The 17,823-nt window shown below is 38.9% G+C and overlaps 1 protein-coding gene across 1 annotated transcript in view; it reads right to left on the reverse strand.

The window, feature by feature from the left end:
• Positions 1-17,823, reverse strand: part of CDCA2 (cell division cycle associated 2) — a 49,525-nt gene that overhangs the window by 1,813 nt on the left and 29,889 nt on the right. Inside the window, exons 11-14 of the mRNA XM_059926242.1 lie at positions 16,533-16,611; positions 15,506-15,594; positions 14,060-14,197; positions 1,928-2,099 (exon numbers count right to left, since the gene is read on the reverse strand). Coding sequence (XP_059782225.1) covers positions 1,928-2,099; positions 14,060-14,197; positions 15,506-15,594; positions 16,533-16,611 — 478 coding nt within the window. The remainder of the gene's footprint in view (positions 1-1,927; positions 2,100-14,059; positions 14,198-15,505; positions 15,595-16,532; positions 16,612-17,823) is intronic.

Below are 17,823 nucleotides of genomic sequence, written 5' to 3' on the forward strand. Positions count from 1 at the left end.
CAAACTCTCAAATAGAGCCCCTGTTGTTTCAATATTCTAGAAATCTCTCCCCTTCCATGCCAATCTCTGAATATAATTCACCCTCCAGGAAGACACGCCATGTGGGCCCTGCCATGTGTTTCTGGCACACAGTGTCACATCACAGGTGAAAAACACATCATCAAGGTTTTAAAGTCACATAACACAGCCTAAGTGAATCTAGGCTTTATGAGTTCTAAATCTCAGTACTATTAGAAGCCATCTCTCTCGTTATCTCACATAATAAAGTTTTTAATTGGTCAAAGGAGTATAAAAAATGTTTTAAACAAAATAAAAACTGAAAGATAAAACATAAGCTGAGCCAAAAATCTACAAAAAACGTTTCAGTGTGAAAAGGTATATATACATCCAGGATTTGGGTACTTACAATCATGTCACAGAAAGCTAGAGATTAACATAGGGCAGGAGCCCCTTGGTATCAACCAACCAATATGTCAACTGGGCTCTTTATACAACTTTAAAAATGGATATTCGTGTATTTTTCATGAAATTAACATACTAGAAAAGGAAGGTAGGGGAAAGGGATGGAGGGAGGAAGAGAGAGAGAAATAGAGAGGAAAGAAGGGAGAGAGAGAGACAACAGCTTTAGACCCTCATAGCAGATGAAACCATTGGTTACTGATAAAAAATGCTTCATGTATTTTTGAAAAGAAATTCTCTAATAAGATGCAAGATGGAAAATATACACTAACAGTCATTGTTCAAGTATCTTTGGAAAAAAGGAAACTGTTACGAACTACGGATATAACGAAAATAAGTCTCAAGGGAAAGGCAACTTGCAGGGAAGGGAGGTGGACAAATCGTTATAAACCAGGTGGTAAAGGTGTAATGTGAACAAAGAGTTTTCCTGGAAAGGCAGCCAGCATGGCTAAATCCTAAAGGCTAAGCAGCATTAGGCCAGATTTAAAAGAGGTGGGGTGGCCGACATCCTGTCCCACGATGCAGCACATAAAGAGGCTAGGGCAGGACAGCACGGCCTCTGCTGGTGCCCCGGGGCCGGAGGATTACGTGTATGTGGGGTGGTTGTGTGTTTGTTTAAACTTTTGGGCTTTCCTGAAATAACAAGTAGGCAGAGGCCAAGAGTCTATAATGGCATGTACCATATTCGTCCTTGAATCTATGATAGATCCTACATGCTATGCTGCAAATGGGACGCAGGCTATAAATATGTGGTGATTGACAAAGGCAGCTATCTTAAGAATGATTATATACAAAATTCACACACGAAATGAACACATGCTCCAGCTTTTCGGCATGATTTAGTCAATTTAAACTCAAGCGTTACCAACCAGATGCAACCCCAACCCAATTTTTATCGAATCAGGATATCAACAGACTTAATCTTCCTTTTAAACAAAATTTTCCAAGTAATCAAGTTCAATTTATAAATGTTATTTCTAAAAGATGCTTAGCAGTGCCAACTCTACTGAAACATCAGAGGGCAAGGTTTTTTTGTTTTAATTTTTTATTCTTAATTCATAGAAGATATACCTATTACTGAGCCATCACCTTGTTGACTTTTAGTGATGGATTACAACACCAAACAATTCATTTTACTTTACTGAAACACTTTAAAAAGCAAAAAGAAACAGGGTGGAAGGAAATTCTTTCCCCTAAAATTATATGTAATATTTTGTGCCTGAGTTTTTCTGGGGGGAGGATCCAGAGTGTCCAACAGGTTCTGAAAAGGGTCTAGGTGACCTGAAAGTTACAAACCACGGCTTCTTTAACTTAAAATTCTTGTGGGAATAGGAGGGAAAGTTGCTGTTTTAAATTTACGCACTCTTTGCACAATGAATGGGAAGAAGGGGAAAAAAGAGAGGGAAATAGCAACAAAGAGGGAGGAGAGAAGAGATACAATACGGATGACAGGAAAAGGACAGGCTACCTGAACACATCCTCCAGATGCTTGGAACCAGCGGCATCTCAGATACCTCGGGCAGCTCAGGAATAGGGCTCAGGAGCGGCTTCTTAGACGCAATGTCTCTTTCCCCATATAAAGACTTCTGAACACTTTTTTTCTTTCCCTTTGCTTTCTTCCTTCTGCAACTTTTTAAAACCTGAGAAAATGTATTAAAACACTGTAACTGAGAAAGATGTAGCGCCATGTACAATGTTGACTCAAACTAATTTTTACAAAAAAAACTTAAAGACTAGTTATTCCATTCAAAATTGTAGGAATCTCAGTCAGGGCTAAAGGGCTAGGTAGCTTACACAAAGTCAAATAAAATATGAAACAGAACTCAGTTTACAAATTGTAGAGTAATGGTCTATATTTCCACAAAGCATTTGCCAAAATAAGTTCTGGATGAGTGAAAAATAGGTGAGATGTTGTAGAACTGGACAGACTTAAGACATGAGGAATCTGTAACTAGGATGTGTTACGATGACTCAGGATTAACCTAGAATGAGTTACCTATTGGAAACTATGGAAGACTGGTTTTCTGTTCCTAGATCTGGATGAAGAAACCACAGGTGTGTACATAAAATTTGAAGATAACACAAAGCTGCTTCAAACAACAGGTGATCTAATCAAGACGAAAATGACTAGGTCAAAATAAGATGGAGTTTAATAAGCACAAGTAGAAGAGGAGGGACAGAGGTCTGGTAATAACTGATGGAAAACGTAGGTTTCTATAAAAATTAAAACTGTTTTAATAACATCTGGAATGCAGTATTCAATTCCGACTGCATGTCAGCAACTGAGCACTCATGTTCTATGTTAAAAAAAAAGTTTCATATGGAGAAGTCTTGAGGGAAACTCAAACACTGTATTGAAATAATAGGTTGTTATGAGCAAAAATGAAATATATTCAACGTCATAATATTGGAAAGAACCAGATTTTAGGTCAACATAAGGAACACACTGGTAACAATTATAGCTTCTGGAAAATGGCATCCATTCAAAGATTTACTGAGAAACTGCTACGTGCAGGTAATAATTTGCTAGGTATGAGATATAAAAACAAACAGGAAGTGGTCTTTAGGGAACTCTTGGTCTAATTTTAATACATACAGACCAGGACAGGCTCTACAGATTGAGAAGACGGAGACCTGGCCTACGGGAGGTTTTCAAGACAGGCTCCACAGGAAATGGAATGTCTAGGCCAAGTCTTCAACAAGTGAGAATTGTTTCGGTTGAGGATGGGAGTGGCACAGAAGGGCTTTTCAAAGGAAAGAGAATGGCATACGGAACAGGTCTAAGGGAGGCGGCACAGAGCAGAGGGGGAACTGCAATTAGCTGTACGTGGTCAGTGAACCCCCAGAGAAGTGGCAGAAGAGGCCAACAAAGCAAGCAGGGCCCTTCTCTGCAATAAGTCTGAGCCTGACAGCCACGAGTGTTCACCACATGGTGATTTAGAGAGTGACATCTGAGTTTGCATTTAAGAAAGATCGTTTGGGTGACAGCACAGAAACTAATGGTGTGGAAGATATTCAAGAGCACAGAAGTGGCATAAAACTATAAGTTCCTTGAGATATCTATAGATATCCTGTAAAAACAAAACAAGAAAAAACATTCCATGGAAAAATAATTTTAGAACTGTACAAGATAAATGTTCCTCTTAGTGATTTACCATATACACTTAACGTTAAATCCTCTAAGAAGCCCTCGGTATAAATAACCTCTATATATGTTAGAAAAATGCTGGGTTAAATATTTTTCCACGAAACATTTTTTTCAGGGAACATCTGCTGACTTCCAAGAAACAGTTGGGAAAATAACAGCATGGACAATGGAAACGGAAGCAAAGAGAAAAATCTTGACTTGGGCTCCACAGATGAATTGCAAGAGAGAAACATTTGGCTTCGGGTTAGTCACCTTCGGTTCAAATCCTGACCCTGCCACTTTACGGCTGTATAATCTTAGGCAAGTTACCTCACCTCTCTGTACCTCATTCTTTTCATCTGCAAAATGGGAACCACAAAAGCACACACCACAGAAAGTTGTGGTGACTATTAAATATGCTAATATATGTGAAATGGGTAAAGTATGGCTTGATTCATGGTAAGGGCTATGTGTTAGCTATTCTTTTTCTTTTAAATTCCTTCTTACTATTTTGAGTATTGATATGGAGAAAAATATTTTTAATATTAAATTATGCTCTTAGTATTACTGTGTGACCCAGGCCCTAGTAGGTTGGTTAATATACTATGATCAATGTCATCAGGTTATAACCTCCAGAACAGTTTCTGATTCATAGCTCAGGTAAATCCCCTTTTAGCAGGATTTTGGAAACCTGTTTACATTAACTGCAAAAGCACCTGCAACAGCGCCTGGCACTTAGTGGCTTCTCAACAAACATACATGAACAAATGAATGAATGATTGTGAAAGAAAAGGTACAGTTAAACTTCATAAAATTTGCTAACCATGATGAAAGACTAACATTATTTTTTCATGGTCATGGGCCAGGAGGAGGACACCACCCAAAAAGAAAAGAGTAAAGATGAATGCACCTGTGGTCTGTCATGAAAATATATCTAGCAACGCTTATCTTATCCACAGGGTTTCATCTGCAAAGGCTAGAATCTTATCAAAATTTGAATTTACTCTAATACAAAAAGCCTTGCTTAGACTGTAATAAACAAGAGAAGCCACATGTGATTGGAATCCTCGGGGAGCCCCGTGATCTAGAAATAATGAGACTGGTTTATGACTTGGAGGAGACAAAGGACAACTGAAGATATTATACCTAAAAGGATTCTATTTACTCCCAAATCACCAGTATTTCTTCTCATACAGTGAAGGAGGTCATGCAACAGAAGCAAATGCTTACTTCTCGTGTTATTTGCACAACTAAGTCAAACTGTTTTCTGAGAGTAGCTTTAAAATTATTTTAAAATAATTCATGTACATGGCAACACATCAAATTGAACAGGAAACCTTCTGGTGAAAAGCAAACATTTCCCTGTCCCTGCCATTCACTTATTTAATGGTCCATTTTTAGTTCTTGTGGCTGGCTCCATCTTTCTAAATAAGGGGCTGAGATTGCTGTATTTTTTTTTAAATATATATATAAACTTATTTATTTTTGGCTGCATTGGGTCTTCGTTGCTGCTTGCGGGCTTTCTCTAGTTGCAGCGAGCGGGGGCTACTCTTCATTGCGGTGTGCGGGCTTCTCATTGCGGTGGCTTCTCTTGTTGTGGAGCACGGGCTCTAGGCGCGCAGGCTTCAGTAGTTGTGGCTCACGGGCTCTAGAGCGCAGGCTCAGTACTTGTGGCACACGGGCTCAGCTGCTCCGCGGCATGTGGGATCTTCCCAGACCAGGGCTCGAACCCGTGTCCCCTGCATTGGCAGGTGGATTCCCAACCAATGCGTCACCAGGGAAGCCCCAGATTGCTGTATTTTTAATGTTTAATAACGGAAAATTTCCAACACCCCAAAAATAGAGAGAATAGTATCTTGAACCCCACGTACCCAACAATTAGCTCTTATAATTACTAACACATGGAAATCGTGATTCATTTATAACCCCCTTCCCTCAGATTATTTTAAAGCAAATCCCAGACATTACATCATCTCATCTGAAGATCCTACAGTATCTCTAAGAGATAAGGACTTCTTTTTTTTTCCACCAAAAACATGAAACATTACCTGGCATTGTATTTTACTGTTGATTTTTTTCCTCTTTTACAATGGAGTTTTATTTCTTTTCCAGCTTTGAGATATAATTGACATATAACAGCATGTAAGTTTAAGGTATACAAAGTAATGACTTGAGATATATATATATAGTGAAATGATTACTTTTTTCTTTTTATAATAATGACAAATACTAGTCAGCAATAAACGGAACTATTGATACACACAAATCTGGACAAATCTCCAGAGAATGATGCTGAGTGAAAAAAGCCAGTCCCAAAAGGTTACACAGTGTGTGATTCCACTTACAAAATATTCTTGAAATGACAAAATGAAAGAAATGGAGAACAGATTAGTGGTTGCCACGGGTTAAGGTGGGGGGTGACAGTGGGAAGTGGACACAGCTGCAGACCAGAAGAGATCTTTGCAGCACTGGAAATGTCCTGCATTTCGACTGTATTTTGATATTGTAGTACTGTGATACTGTATAATGGTTTTACAAGATGTCACCATTGTGGGGAGCTGGGCAAAGGGTGTCTGGGATCTTTCTGATTCTTCTTGCAATAGCATGCATCTTGAAAACGATCTCAAAATAAAAATTTAGATGCAAAAAAAACGAGAGGCAGTTTTCCCTAATATTTCCTCAGAGTTCAAACTTCTCTAATTGGTCCCTAATTGTCTTTTTACAATTGTTCAAATCAGGATCCCAACAAGGTCTCCACACATGCCATTTGGTTGATGGATTTCCTTTGATCTATGGCTCCTTTTTTCCCCCTTGCCATTTACTTGGTGAACGTTCTGAGGCATTTATCCTGTAGTAGCTGCGAAGCTCTGGATTTGGGTAACTGCAGTCATGTGTGTTTTTATGTTCCTCCATCCCCTGGCATTTCCTATCCACTGGTCATTAGATCCAGGCTTGATTCGATTCAGCTTTCATCTTTGTTGGAAAGAGCATCTCATGGAAGGTTATTGACGTCCTCATTGCACCAGGAGGCTCATATTCTCTCCTTCTGTGGTGTTATGAATAGCCAGTGCTCTCAGGTGTCCCGTCCCATCCATCCATTACCTCTGGCTCCCCAACTGGCTTCTACCTAACATCCAACAGCTTTTGTGAACAGGTCTTTCTGATTAGTGAAAATTCTTCGATAAAGAATCTTCCCTTATCAGTTATTTGTTTACTTGAAATAGAGCTCAAATTTTATTTTCCACTTCCCAAGAAAAACAAAAACCCTGAAAATAAAAAAGAGTTGATGCCCTAGACAGCTTCTAAGGTGGCCTTTAAGTTTTGCTGTTAGTTTTTAATTATGAGGAAATTGTGTTTTCATATTTGATGCCAGTGTTTTAATCCATTGCAATCGTTATCTCTGATGGTCACACTGTCCTATCTTTGGTCAGTGGAAGCCCCTTTGAAATGATTTTGTGTCCTTTAACGTGGCTTCCTTGCTTGCACACTGGTCCAGACCTGGGCTCATTTTCTACATTTGCTGTTGTAAATCTGAAAGCAGCCATTTCACTAAGGTAACGCTGATCCCTTTTAGCTGAAATGGTAGAGATGGTAACATAGGTACAAAGGACGCTCAGTGCTTCTATGCCTTACCAACAGACAGAGCTAGAAATTTATTTTAAATGGGTAAAAGCACGTGTTCATGATATTTCTAATTCAAGTTTAGCCTAGGGCTTCCCTGGTGGCGCAGTGGTTGAGAATCTGCCTGCCAATGCAGGGGACACGGGTTCGAGCCCTGGTCTGGGAAGATCCCACATGCCGCGGAGCAACTAGGCCCGTGAGCCACAATTACTAAGCCTGCGCGTCTGGAGCCTGTGCTCCGCAACAAGAGAGGCCGCGATAGTGAGAGGCCCGCGCACCGCGATGAAGAGTGGCCCCCACTTGCCACAACTAGAGAAAGCCCTCGCACAGAAACGAAGACCCAACACAGCCATAAATAAATAAATAAAAATTAAAAAAAAGAAAATTTAGCCTAACAAGGTTTTGAATTTGATTTCAATTTTACCTTGTCTCTAGTGAAGGGTCTTGATTCCTAATGACAGTAAAAAACATCCCCACAAAACCCTGCTTATTTGCTTCATTCTAGATTGAATTCTTCTATCAGTGAGTATTTCATAACTGCTTAAACTTTTTGTGCAGTTATTTTTGTCCTTAGGTTACATCCCATTTGGGCTTTTCAAACTTCTGATTTGAAAAAACTCTTTACGAGGTTAAGCCACCGACTTGATTATAGTTACATGTTTCATTTTGTTTTCAATTTTTAAAAATTGAGCTATAATTGTTCCATAGTCACGTAGAACAGTTACACAGTTCAAAGTCAAAAGTAAAAAACACGTTCAAGGAAATCTAGCCTTCATTCCTTCCTGTTCCCTCCTCTGTCTCTTCTCCCGAGAGGTAACCAGGTTTTATTTTGTCTTTGGCCTATTCTCCCACCTTTTTTTTGTAGTTGTGTAAGATTATATGTATGTGTATTGATATATACATTTTTTTAAATGCTCCCTACTTCCTTAGATAAACGGTAACGTATGAGTTTGCCATATTAGCTGCCATAACAAAACACCAGAGACTGGGTGGCTTAAACAATATTAATTTATCTTCTCACAGTTCTGGAGGCAGTAAGTCCAAGATGGAGGTGCTGAGAGGCTTGGTCTCCCCTAAGGCCTCTCCCATGCGCATACAGATGGCCACCGTCCTGCTGCCTCTTCCCCCTGTCTGTGCCCCCCGTGGCGTCACCCTTTGTTTCCAAATTTCCTCTTATAAGGACACCAATCAGATTGGATTGGGGCTAGGAACCACCTAAGGGCCTCATTTATTAACCTAATCACCTCTGAAGAGGCCCTGTCTCCAAACACAGTCACATTCTGAGATACAGGGGTGGCGGCTTCAATGTATGCATTCTGAGAGAACACAATTTATCCCACACCAGGTAGCTTACAACTTGTTTTTTTTTCACTTAACAGTAAATACATCCTAGCATCACTGCATAGCGGTTTGGATCATTTCTCCGCTATTTTCTACATCTACAAAATACTCATTTTGTGAACACACCAGTTTATTCAACCAGTCGTGTGGACATCTGACGGACATTTGGTTTGTTAATCTTTTGCATTACAGAGTGTTGCAATAACTAACTCTGTACATGTGCCTTTTTGTATTTCTGTCATTAGATCTTTGTGATAGATTCCTAGAAATGGGATTGCTGGGTCAAAGGGTAAATGAAAATATTTAATTTGGCTTGATATTGCCAAATTGCCCTCCACAGAGATTCACGCTACCAGAAAATGTACGAGCGTGCCTATCTCTCCCCAGCCTCGCCAGCAAAGTACGCTGTCAAACTTTTGGATTTTTGCTAATCAAAAATGGTAAGAAACGGGCTTCCCTGGTGGCGCAGTGGTTGAGAGTCTGCCTGCCAATGCAGGGGACGCGGGTTCGAGCCCTGGTCTGGGAGGATCCCACATGCCGCGGAGCGACTGGGCCCGTGAGCCACAATTGCTGAGCCTGCGCGTCTGGAGCCTGTGCTCCGCAACAAGAGAGGCCGCGACAGTGAGAGGCCAGCGCACCGCGATGAGGAGTGGCCCCCGCTTGCCACAACTAGAGAGAGCCCTCGCACAGAAATGAAGACCCAACACAGCCATAAATAAATTAAAAAAAAAAAAAAATGGTAAGAAACGGTATCTCAATGCATGTTAGACTCGCAGTTCTTTTTTTTTTTTTTTTTTTTTTAAATAAATACATTTATTTAAAAAAATCACCATACAACTTAACCAAACTCGCAGTTCTCTTATGATGAGTGAGTCTGAACATGTTTTCCATGTTTAAGGGCCCTTTCATTTCAATTTTGTGAACAAAAATCTCTTGGAGATTTTGATACGAATTGCAAAAACTTTTTTCCAAGTTTGTCCTTTGTCTTTTAGATTTTCTTACGGAGCTTTTTCCCCATGCATGCTCCATGCTGTTTGGGTCAAATGGAGCAAAATTTACCAATCTTTGACCTCACTGTTTCTGGTTTTTGAGTCATATTTTGTAAACTTTTTCCATTTCTAGGTTATAAAGGAATTCATGCTTATAAATTCTACTGCTACTTCCAAGTTAGCAATTTTATTTTCAAAACTTTTCCAGCTTTATTAAGGTATGATTGACAAATAAAAATTGTATTTATTTAGGTTTCACATGACTTAAGGTGCACATGATGATTTAATATATGTATACATTACAAAATGATTATCACAGTCAAGTTAATACACACATCCATCACCTCAGAGTTACCAGTTACTGTTTGTGTGTGTGTGTGTGTGTGGCGAGAATACTTAAGATCCACTCTCTTAGCACATTTCAGCCTACGATACAGTATAGATCTCTGCTGCCCCCTTACCATAAACCATGAGGCTATCGCTTTCTTAAACTAAACCTTCCTCTTCCCTATGTTAGTTTTGCTTCTTCTCTTGGTTACCTTTGAATTTACATTTCTATTTCTTTTTAACAACTTAAAAAAAGTATATCTTGAACCCCTAATTTGCAAGATGATAATTTTAAAAACAGCCATAGTGCTTACTTACTTACCAGGCATTGTTTTAAGCATTTTATATGTATTAAAACTCGTTTAATATTTCCAGTAAGCTTATAGAATAAGTACCATTGCTACCTCCATTTTAAAACCAATAGAGAAATGAAGAATCCTGCCCATCATTTTACTGCTGGAAGTGGCCAAACTAGGAGTTAGACAGGGTGTCTGGCTCCAGTGCCTGAACTTTTTAAACCACCATACTATTAGTTGTTAATACCCTCGCCTTTCACATGATTAGGTCCCTGTAAACATTTTTCACTGCTCTGCCAAGGACAGAGCTCCGATTCCTTCTCTTTCCTCTGGCGCCCCCTGTAGATGATTCCTAATACTACAAAATATCCTTTTCCTTATACCCCATTGTTGCTTGAAATCACACTTACTAAAGTTTGCTTCATATTCGCTCCAAAACTCCTGCATGCAGACTTTTCTTTGGAATGGTATAGAATGACCTTTCTTTTTCTTCTTTTTTTAAAAAAATTAATTAATTAACTTGGCTGTGTCGGGTCTTAGTTGCAGCACGCGGGATCTTCGTTGCCGCATGCAGGAACTTCAGTTGCGGCAAACACTTAGTTGCAGCACGTGGGATCTAGTTCCCTGACCAGGGATGGAACCCGGGCCCCCTGCATTGGGAGCATGGAGTCTTAGCCACTGGACCACCAGGGAAGTCCCTCTTTTTCTTCTCATATGGCACAACTTCCATGTGCTCAATCATAGGTCTTTTTGTTTTTCCCTCCAGAGACCTCCTCCCTGGAGCACCCTTCTCTTGCTCAAATTTGGCCTGACTGAACAGCTATAATCAGAGATTTCCACAGCACTCCTCTCCTGTGCTATTAGACCCACTGTGTCCTGGGTTCTCAAGCTTACTTCCTCATTTTGCTAGAGTGTTATCTCCCTCCAGTAATATTAAAAAACAAAAAAACCAAAAAACACCGGTCTTGAGTGTCTTTCACAGTAACTGAATTTGGCTGGATACAGAATATTGGGCTTAAATTAAGTTTCTTTCGAAGCTTTAAATGTCCTGTTGAAGTCTTTCAGCATTCAGACTGCTGTTAAACTTGATACCACTCCGATCCTTGTTTCCTGGTAGGAAAAGTCCACTGTTCTCATTATCCTTATTGTTCAGTTTCACACTGACATGTCGAAGTTGTGGTCTTTTCTCTTGGTCCTAGGCATTCAGTAGGACCTTTCAACTTGAAGGCTCTTCTCTTCAGCTCCGGGAAACCCTCCCTTCTATTCTGATAACTTCTTCCATTCCATTTTCTCGTTCTGAGACTCCTATGAGGTCTCCTAGATTGGTCTTCCACGTCTGTTCTTACTAGTCTGTCGTTCTCGTCCTCCCTTAACTTTCCTTAACTGGATTCTCTAGTCCAACTACCAAATTGTATATATTTTTGCAAATCTTTCTTTCTCTGCTCTTTTTTCATAGCATCCCCCGCTTCTTAGTTTTCTGCAGATATTTTCTGAAATCTGAGTATATCAGAATATTTACTTTCATAAAGTTTCTTTCCATTTTCTGAATAACCTTTCTCTCTGGGGGTCAGTTTTTCAAACTTACTAACATTGGTCTTTGATGCTCTTGGTTCTACTCAGTTATCTGACTCTTACTTAAGAAGATACTGGCTAAACTGGTAATGGGTTTCCTCTGCTTTCCAGCTCAGCCTCTTTCTTGCATGGAAATTCTACCAGGAACTCTGTGCAACGCACGGCAGGGCAGAGGGAGAGGGTCAACCGCAGGCTTTGCTTTAGGGAAACGAGCTGGCTGTCCAGACTGTGGGACCTTCCAAATGCCAGAATGAGAACATTCAGGTGTCAACCCCTGTTCTGAGCTTCAGGATGGGAGAGGGGGTGAGGGGCAAACTGGCGCAAATTGTTTCACATACAGGACTTCAATTAATCTGTTTCCACTACCACTTCTCACTCTCAGCACCACTGGACCTGCCAATACTGGGCCCAGAGTTCCTCGGGATTCCCATAAGCAGGCTGGGGCTCCCTCCCTCCCAGCACATTCTGGGCTGTAAATCTTTCCCCCCTCTTTTATCTGTCAACCCGCTCCCATCTGCTTGTCTTCCAGAAATTCACTGAAGGCTGTTGTCGGTTGCTGAATACCCCTCCTCACTCCCTTCCTCTTCTCATCGCTATTCTAAGCCTATTCCTTTAATAATAGGATTAAGCCTATCTCAGCCTATCAATTATTTTGACTCAGTGGGGTCCTGGGAGGGGTTGGGGCAAAACTTAATGGTCAACCCTTCTTGAACTTTCTGGCTATTAGTTTCATGTGAAGAAGTAGGTGGACCTTCTTTGTAACAGCATTTTGTAGAGAGTAGGAAGGAACCCAGTCTCTAATGCCATAATCTAAGATGTATGCATATTTTCAACTGACGTGTATTTTTTTTCAGCAAGAGGATCTTTCAAAGGAGTGTGTGACCTAAAGAAGAAACTGAACCAGGACAACATCCGGTTTCTTCCAGCTCTGCCGACTTGGGGATGTTTGTACAGTGTTTAAACCAAGTGAGGCAACACTTTTTGGTTCATGGTTCAGGAGGGAAATTTACTGTTTTGGGTGGGTGTGTGCTGGGGTGAAATGGATAAGTTTGGTTTTGGAAATGTTGAGTTTTGAGATGTTTGCAGGGCTGTTTAAGAAAAGATGTCTAGTAGGTAGTTGAACCTATGTTAACAGATGGGAAAGATTTGGGAGTCATCAACCGTGCTGCATATGAAACCACCCAGAAAATAAAGCCATTTCGAAAAAAGATTAGAACTCTGGGTAACACAAACATTTAGGAATGGGCAGAAGAAAACAAACCTTTAACAGAGACCACACAGGACAATTCTCAGTTATGTCAAATGCTGCGAACAAGACCTCTAAGGACGCACTGGATTTTAGTCACTAGGTTATTAAATGCCTTGGAAAAATAATGAAAGTGAAGTAGCAAAGTGGTGGTGAATGAGGCCAGACTTCTAATAGTATCTGAAACAGTGACTCTGTAGCAGCCTCTGTGGGTCTCTCCAGCAGCAGTGTTGGATGGGAAAGGGGATAATGGTGCATTAATCCAGGGTGGGAGCGGAATGAAAGGGATGAAGACCCAAGATTATGGACAAGAGTGTTTAAAGCAGCTGAGATGGCTTAGGATGAACAAGGAAACACAGGAAGTTAAAGGATCTCTGAAAGCTGAAGCGTTAATATAAGACTAGAAGAGGCATGAGTGAGATGGCATGAGAACACTGGATGGATAGGAGGCTGGGGTCGGAGAGTGGGGGGACATATAAATGTGTATTATTAAAACTGGGAAGGTCTTGGATACCAACAAGCTGTAGGGTATGGCAGGGGAGGGTCCAGCTCAGTGAAGCAGAGGGCAACACCAGGACCTGGGTCAAGGTGCTAGATCTGCTATCCACAAAGAGGTGGTGACATCCTGAGCCGGCACAGGCCTCTGAGTGTGGAGGAAGACAGAGCTAGTTTCTAAATTCTTCCTGCAATACGGGGAGGTCATCCAACCAGCCACTGGCAGTAGCAAAGTCAAACAAGAGGCAGATGGCACACGCATCCCTAAGAAATCAGAGGATTCCCCAAAGAGGGTGAGGTTAGATTAGATCAGATTCAAAGATAAGAATCAATTCCACATTTGAGTACCCGTGATTCCCTGTGCTGGGTGTATGTAACCCAATGAAGAAAATGCAAAAATGGCCCTCGGGTAATTCATAATTGAGTATATAATCTCTTATGGCCCTTTCGATTCTATGATAAGATGATTTTTAATAATCTTGGTTCAAGGCCAACTAGGAAAAATTTTGTTTCTGTGTTTTCCTAACCATACAACAAAGAAATGCACCACTTCTACTCTTTATTACATCTTTAAACACACACTCACCTGATTCTTTCTAGGAAGTGCTCTGTCTGCGCGCTTGCTTTCTTGAGACTTCCTCCTATTAATTTTCTTTTCTTTACAAGGCTGAGCTTCTGTATTAAATAAGTTGCAAACACTCTCTTCTGAAAAACTGATCAACTGCTATAAAGAAAATTAAAAGCAGGGCTACCATAAAACACAGTCAGTTAAATTTTCATGAGTGTCTCTCACATTTCTTTTCCCTTCCCTGCGGATTCTATCATTTTACATCCCATTTCCGCTTAATTCACAAATTCCATTAGAAGTATTTTAACCAAGTCACATTCAAAAGAGGGAAACAGTAATTACTGATTTCTGATCAAACACTGACCCGAAGCATACGCACTCTGTCCAACTATTTTATGGAAGAGAAAAAAAACAACTTAAGAATCGTTGTTTTAGGTGCAAACTATTATATATAGGATGGATAAACAACAAGGTCCTACTGTATAGCACAGGGAACTATATTCAATATCCTGAGATCAACCATAATGGAAAAGAATATGAAAAAAATATACATATGTATAACTGAATCACTTTGCTGTACCTTGTAAATCAACTATACTTCAATAAAATTTTTGAAAATAAAAAATAAAAATGAATCATTGTCTTATTCATTCATCAAATATTTATTGAACATCTACAATGTAGCACCTAACTACTGATGGGTTATGGGGGGAAAAGTCATGAACCGTCAGATTATCTAAGTTTGACTTCTGGGTTTATCATCAACAGGATCAGTGAAAAACAATATCAGTATGCTATATGTTTACGCACTGTGATGCTATAGATAAAAATCCAAGTTCATCTAATTTAATAAAATCGCAAAAGACACGCATTCGATGGGAGTTATGCTCACACTGAAAACAACTGAAGGTAGTTTTTGAAAAAGTTATATTTATGCCATTTTCTGACTGTTAATACATGCGACTCTAGAGAACAAACGTATGGACACCAAGGGGGGAAAGCTGGGGGGTGGTGGTGGTGGGGGGTGGGATGAACTGGGAGATTGGGATTGACATATATATACTAATATGTATAAAACAGATAACTAATAAGAACCTGCTGTATAAAAAAATTAAATTAAATTAAAAAATTTAAAAAAAAATGTGACTCTTCTCCACTTCGCACTTCAATACAACTCATAAAACCACACAGATCCCAAATAAACTTTCTAAACAGATTACCTTCCACATGAACACACACTCTGAAAGCATCTTGTTTATTGTATTTTTCTTCTAAGAGAATTAATTAAAATCAAATCAGGAAAACAGCATTACCCTGCCTCACGTGATAGGTAGGATAAGGTATTAGTTCTTAACACATTGATTAAACCAAGATTTAACTGATAAATCATTTGATCATGAAAACAGAAAAAAATCTAGTGCAAGATTTAAAAACAGATACGTTGTGCCAAATACAAACACTTACACTTCTTCTGTTAGAGGTCCGCGTTGCTCTACCAACTTTACAGGAGGCTATTTTCTCGTGGTTATTTGAAGAGGCAAAGGTATCAGTGCCTGATGAGCAAGACACAGCAAAATTAGGGTAGCTAACAAAAAGTTGTAAGATCCATTATCTATTGGACACACTGGATGCTCTTTTGGATACCAATTTTGCTTTTAGTATCCTACCATATCTGAACATAAATATTACCAGAAGAAATAAATTTTGAGATTCAAAAACATTTTTAAAAACATGAAAAAACTTTAATTTCACAAAGTTCAAAAAATTTTAATTTGATCACTTTTAACAGTATAAATAAAAGGCAGTATAACCTGTCAAAGAGCATAAGCTTTGGAAGATGACAGGCTATGCTTCCAATTTAGCTCTAACTTAACACTCCATGTCTTGGATTCTGTGCTAATGAGCTTGGTTTGTGTCCTAGAGCCAACAAGATGTGTTGGTGATCCATTAAAGGATTTCGACCAGGGGAGAAACGTGAATGGTTCCATTGCAAGTGCTTTGCTCATGACATTTGCTGGCCAAGTCCTGGTTTGTCAGGAAAGCACAGAGAGATCTTTGTTGCCTTGTCATGATCATAAAAAAAACCTAGAGACCTCAGAAAGTACATATGCACAAAATGCCATGTTGATGTTGATCAACAATTTTGTGTATTTAAAAATGACCCTTAGGATCCATATCATTTCAATTGTGCAACGTGAAAAGGAGCTTACTGTCAATCCTTAAGTGTTGAGAGGGCAACTCCACTACTTGCAGTGACTTGAAAAATGCGGCTACCCATCGGAGGAAGTTAAATGTGGGTGATTATAAAGTACGGACTTGGAATGGAAAAGGATGGATAAGAGACTTCTTGTAAGCTTTTCTACACGATTTGAGATTTTGAAAAATCAAGTACGATCATAATAAAAATAAAATTTTAAAAATAAGGAGATTTTCATATATACACATATTTAAAATGACATTTAATGATTTTTAGATAAGCCAAAGTTACTACCTGAAAGAGTCTCAGAGATTGAAGACTTACTAAGAGGACTGAGACCTGCAAATGATACCTGAAGAGGTTCTATGTTTTCCTAAACAAAGAAAAAAGTAGAAATTAGATATCTTTAAATCCAGTGGACATAGAAATAATGTGCCCAAAAGAAAATAACACGTATTTATTTTTGTAGGAGGAATTGTAATAAGCATAAAGATGGGAAATAAAAGATTAACCAAAAAAAGTCAGAGCAAAAACAAGATACTGGATATAAAAATAAATGTTTTATAATATTTACCAATCATATTTAAGGAAACCATGCTTACTAACTACAACCCACCAAAATAATAATTTAAAATATAATAATAATTTTTAAAAAGTGAAAGTAGTCATGATGATCCACTAATAAGTTACTTTTTGGTTTATTTAAAATCCCATATCCTAACCCCAATACAGTAAGAAAATTCATTAATAAACACAACCAAACATTACAGTATTATTCAGGAGACCTTAAGGGTAAATATAAATGCAGATGTCAAATATTTTCTTTCCCACAGACAGTATAATGGTAGCTGTTAATTTTTCATAGATAAAATCTATCAGGTTGAAGAAATTCTTTTTTCTCACCAATTTGCTCAGAGTTTTTATCTGAAATGAATGCTGGATTTTGTCAAATGCTTTTTCTCCATCTGCTGAGATGACCACAGAGTTTTTCTGTTTTACTCTGTTAATATGGTGAACTCCACATATTGTCTTTCAAATAAACCAACCTTGCATTTTGGGGGTAAAATCTCACTTGGTCATAATGTATTCTCTTTTTATATGTTAGTATGTTTGTGAGGATACTGGACTGTAGTTTTCTTCTCTCATGATGTCTGATTATGGTATCAGGCTACTGCTGACATTGATGAATTGGGAAGCATTCCCAACTCAACTTGTTTGGAAGAATGTATGCAGAATTAGTATTGTATCTTCCTTAAATGTTTGGTAGAATTCATTAGCAAAATCATCTGCACGTGCAGTTTTCTTTGTGGGAAGGTTTTAACTACAATTTAAATTTCCTTAGTTGATATAGGGCTAACGAGACCACCTATTTCTTCTTGAGTGAGATTGATAGCTTGTGTCTTTCAAGGAATGTAGCTTAAGTTGTTGAATTTATTGGCATAAAATAAAGTTGTTCATAATATTCTTTTATGATCCTTTTAGTATTATTAAGATATATAATTATGTCACCTCCCTTATTCCTTATATTGCTAATGAGTATCCTCTCCCTTTTTCCTGAACAGTCTGATTAGAAGTTTACTATTAT

Source organism: Balaenoptera ricei, chromosome 6, assembly GCF_028023285.1.
Source record: "Balaenoptera ricei isolate mBalRic1 chromosome 6, mBalRic1.hap2, whole genome shotgun sequence".
In the NCBI taxonomy this organism is placed as follows: Eukaryota; Metazoa; Chordata; class Mammalia; order Artiodactyla; family Balaenopteridae; genus Balaenoptera; species Balaenoptera ricei.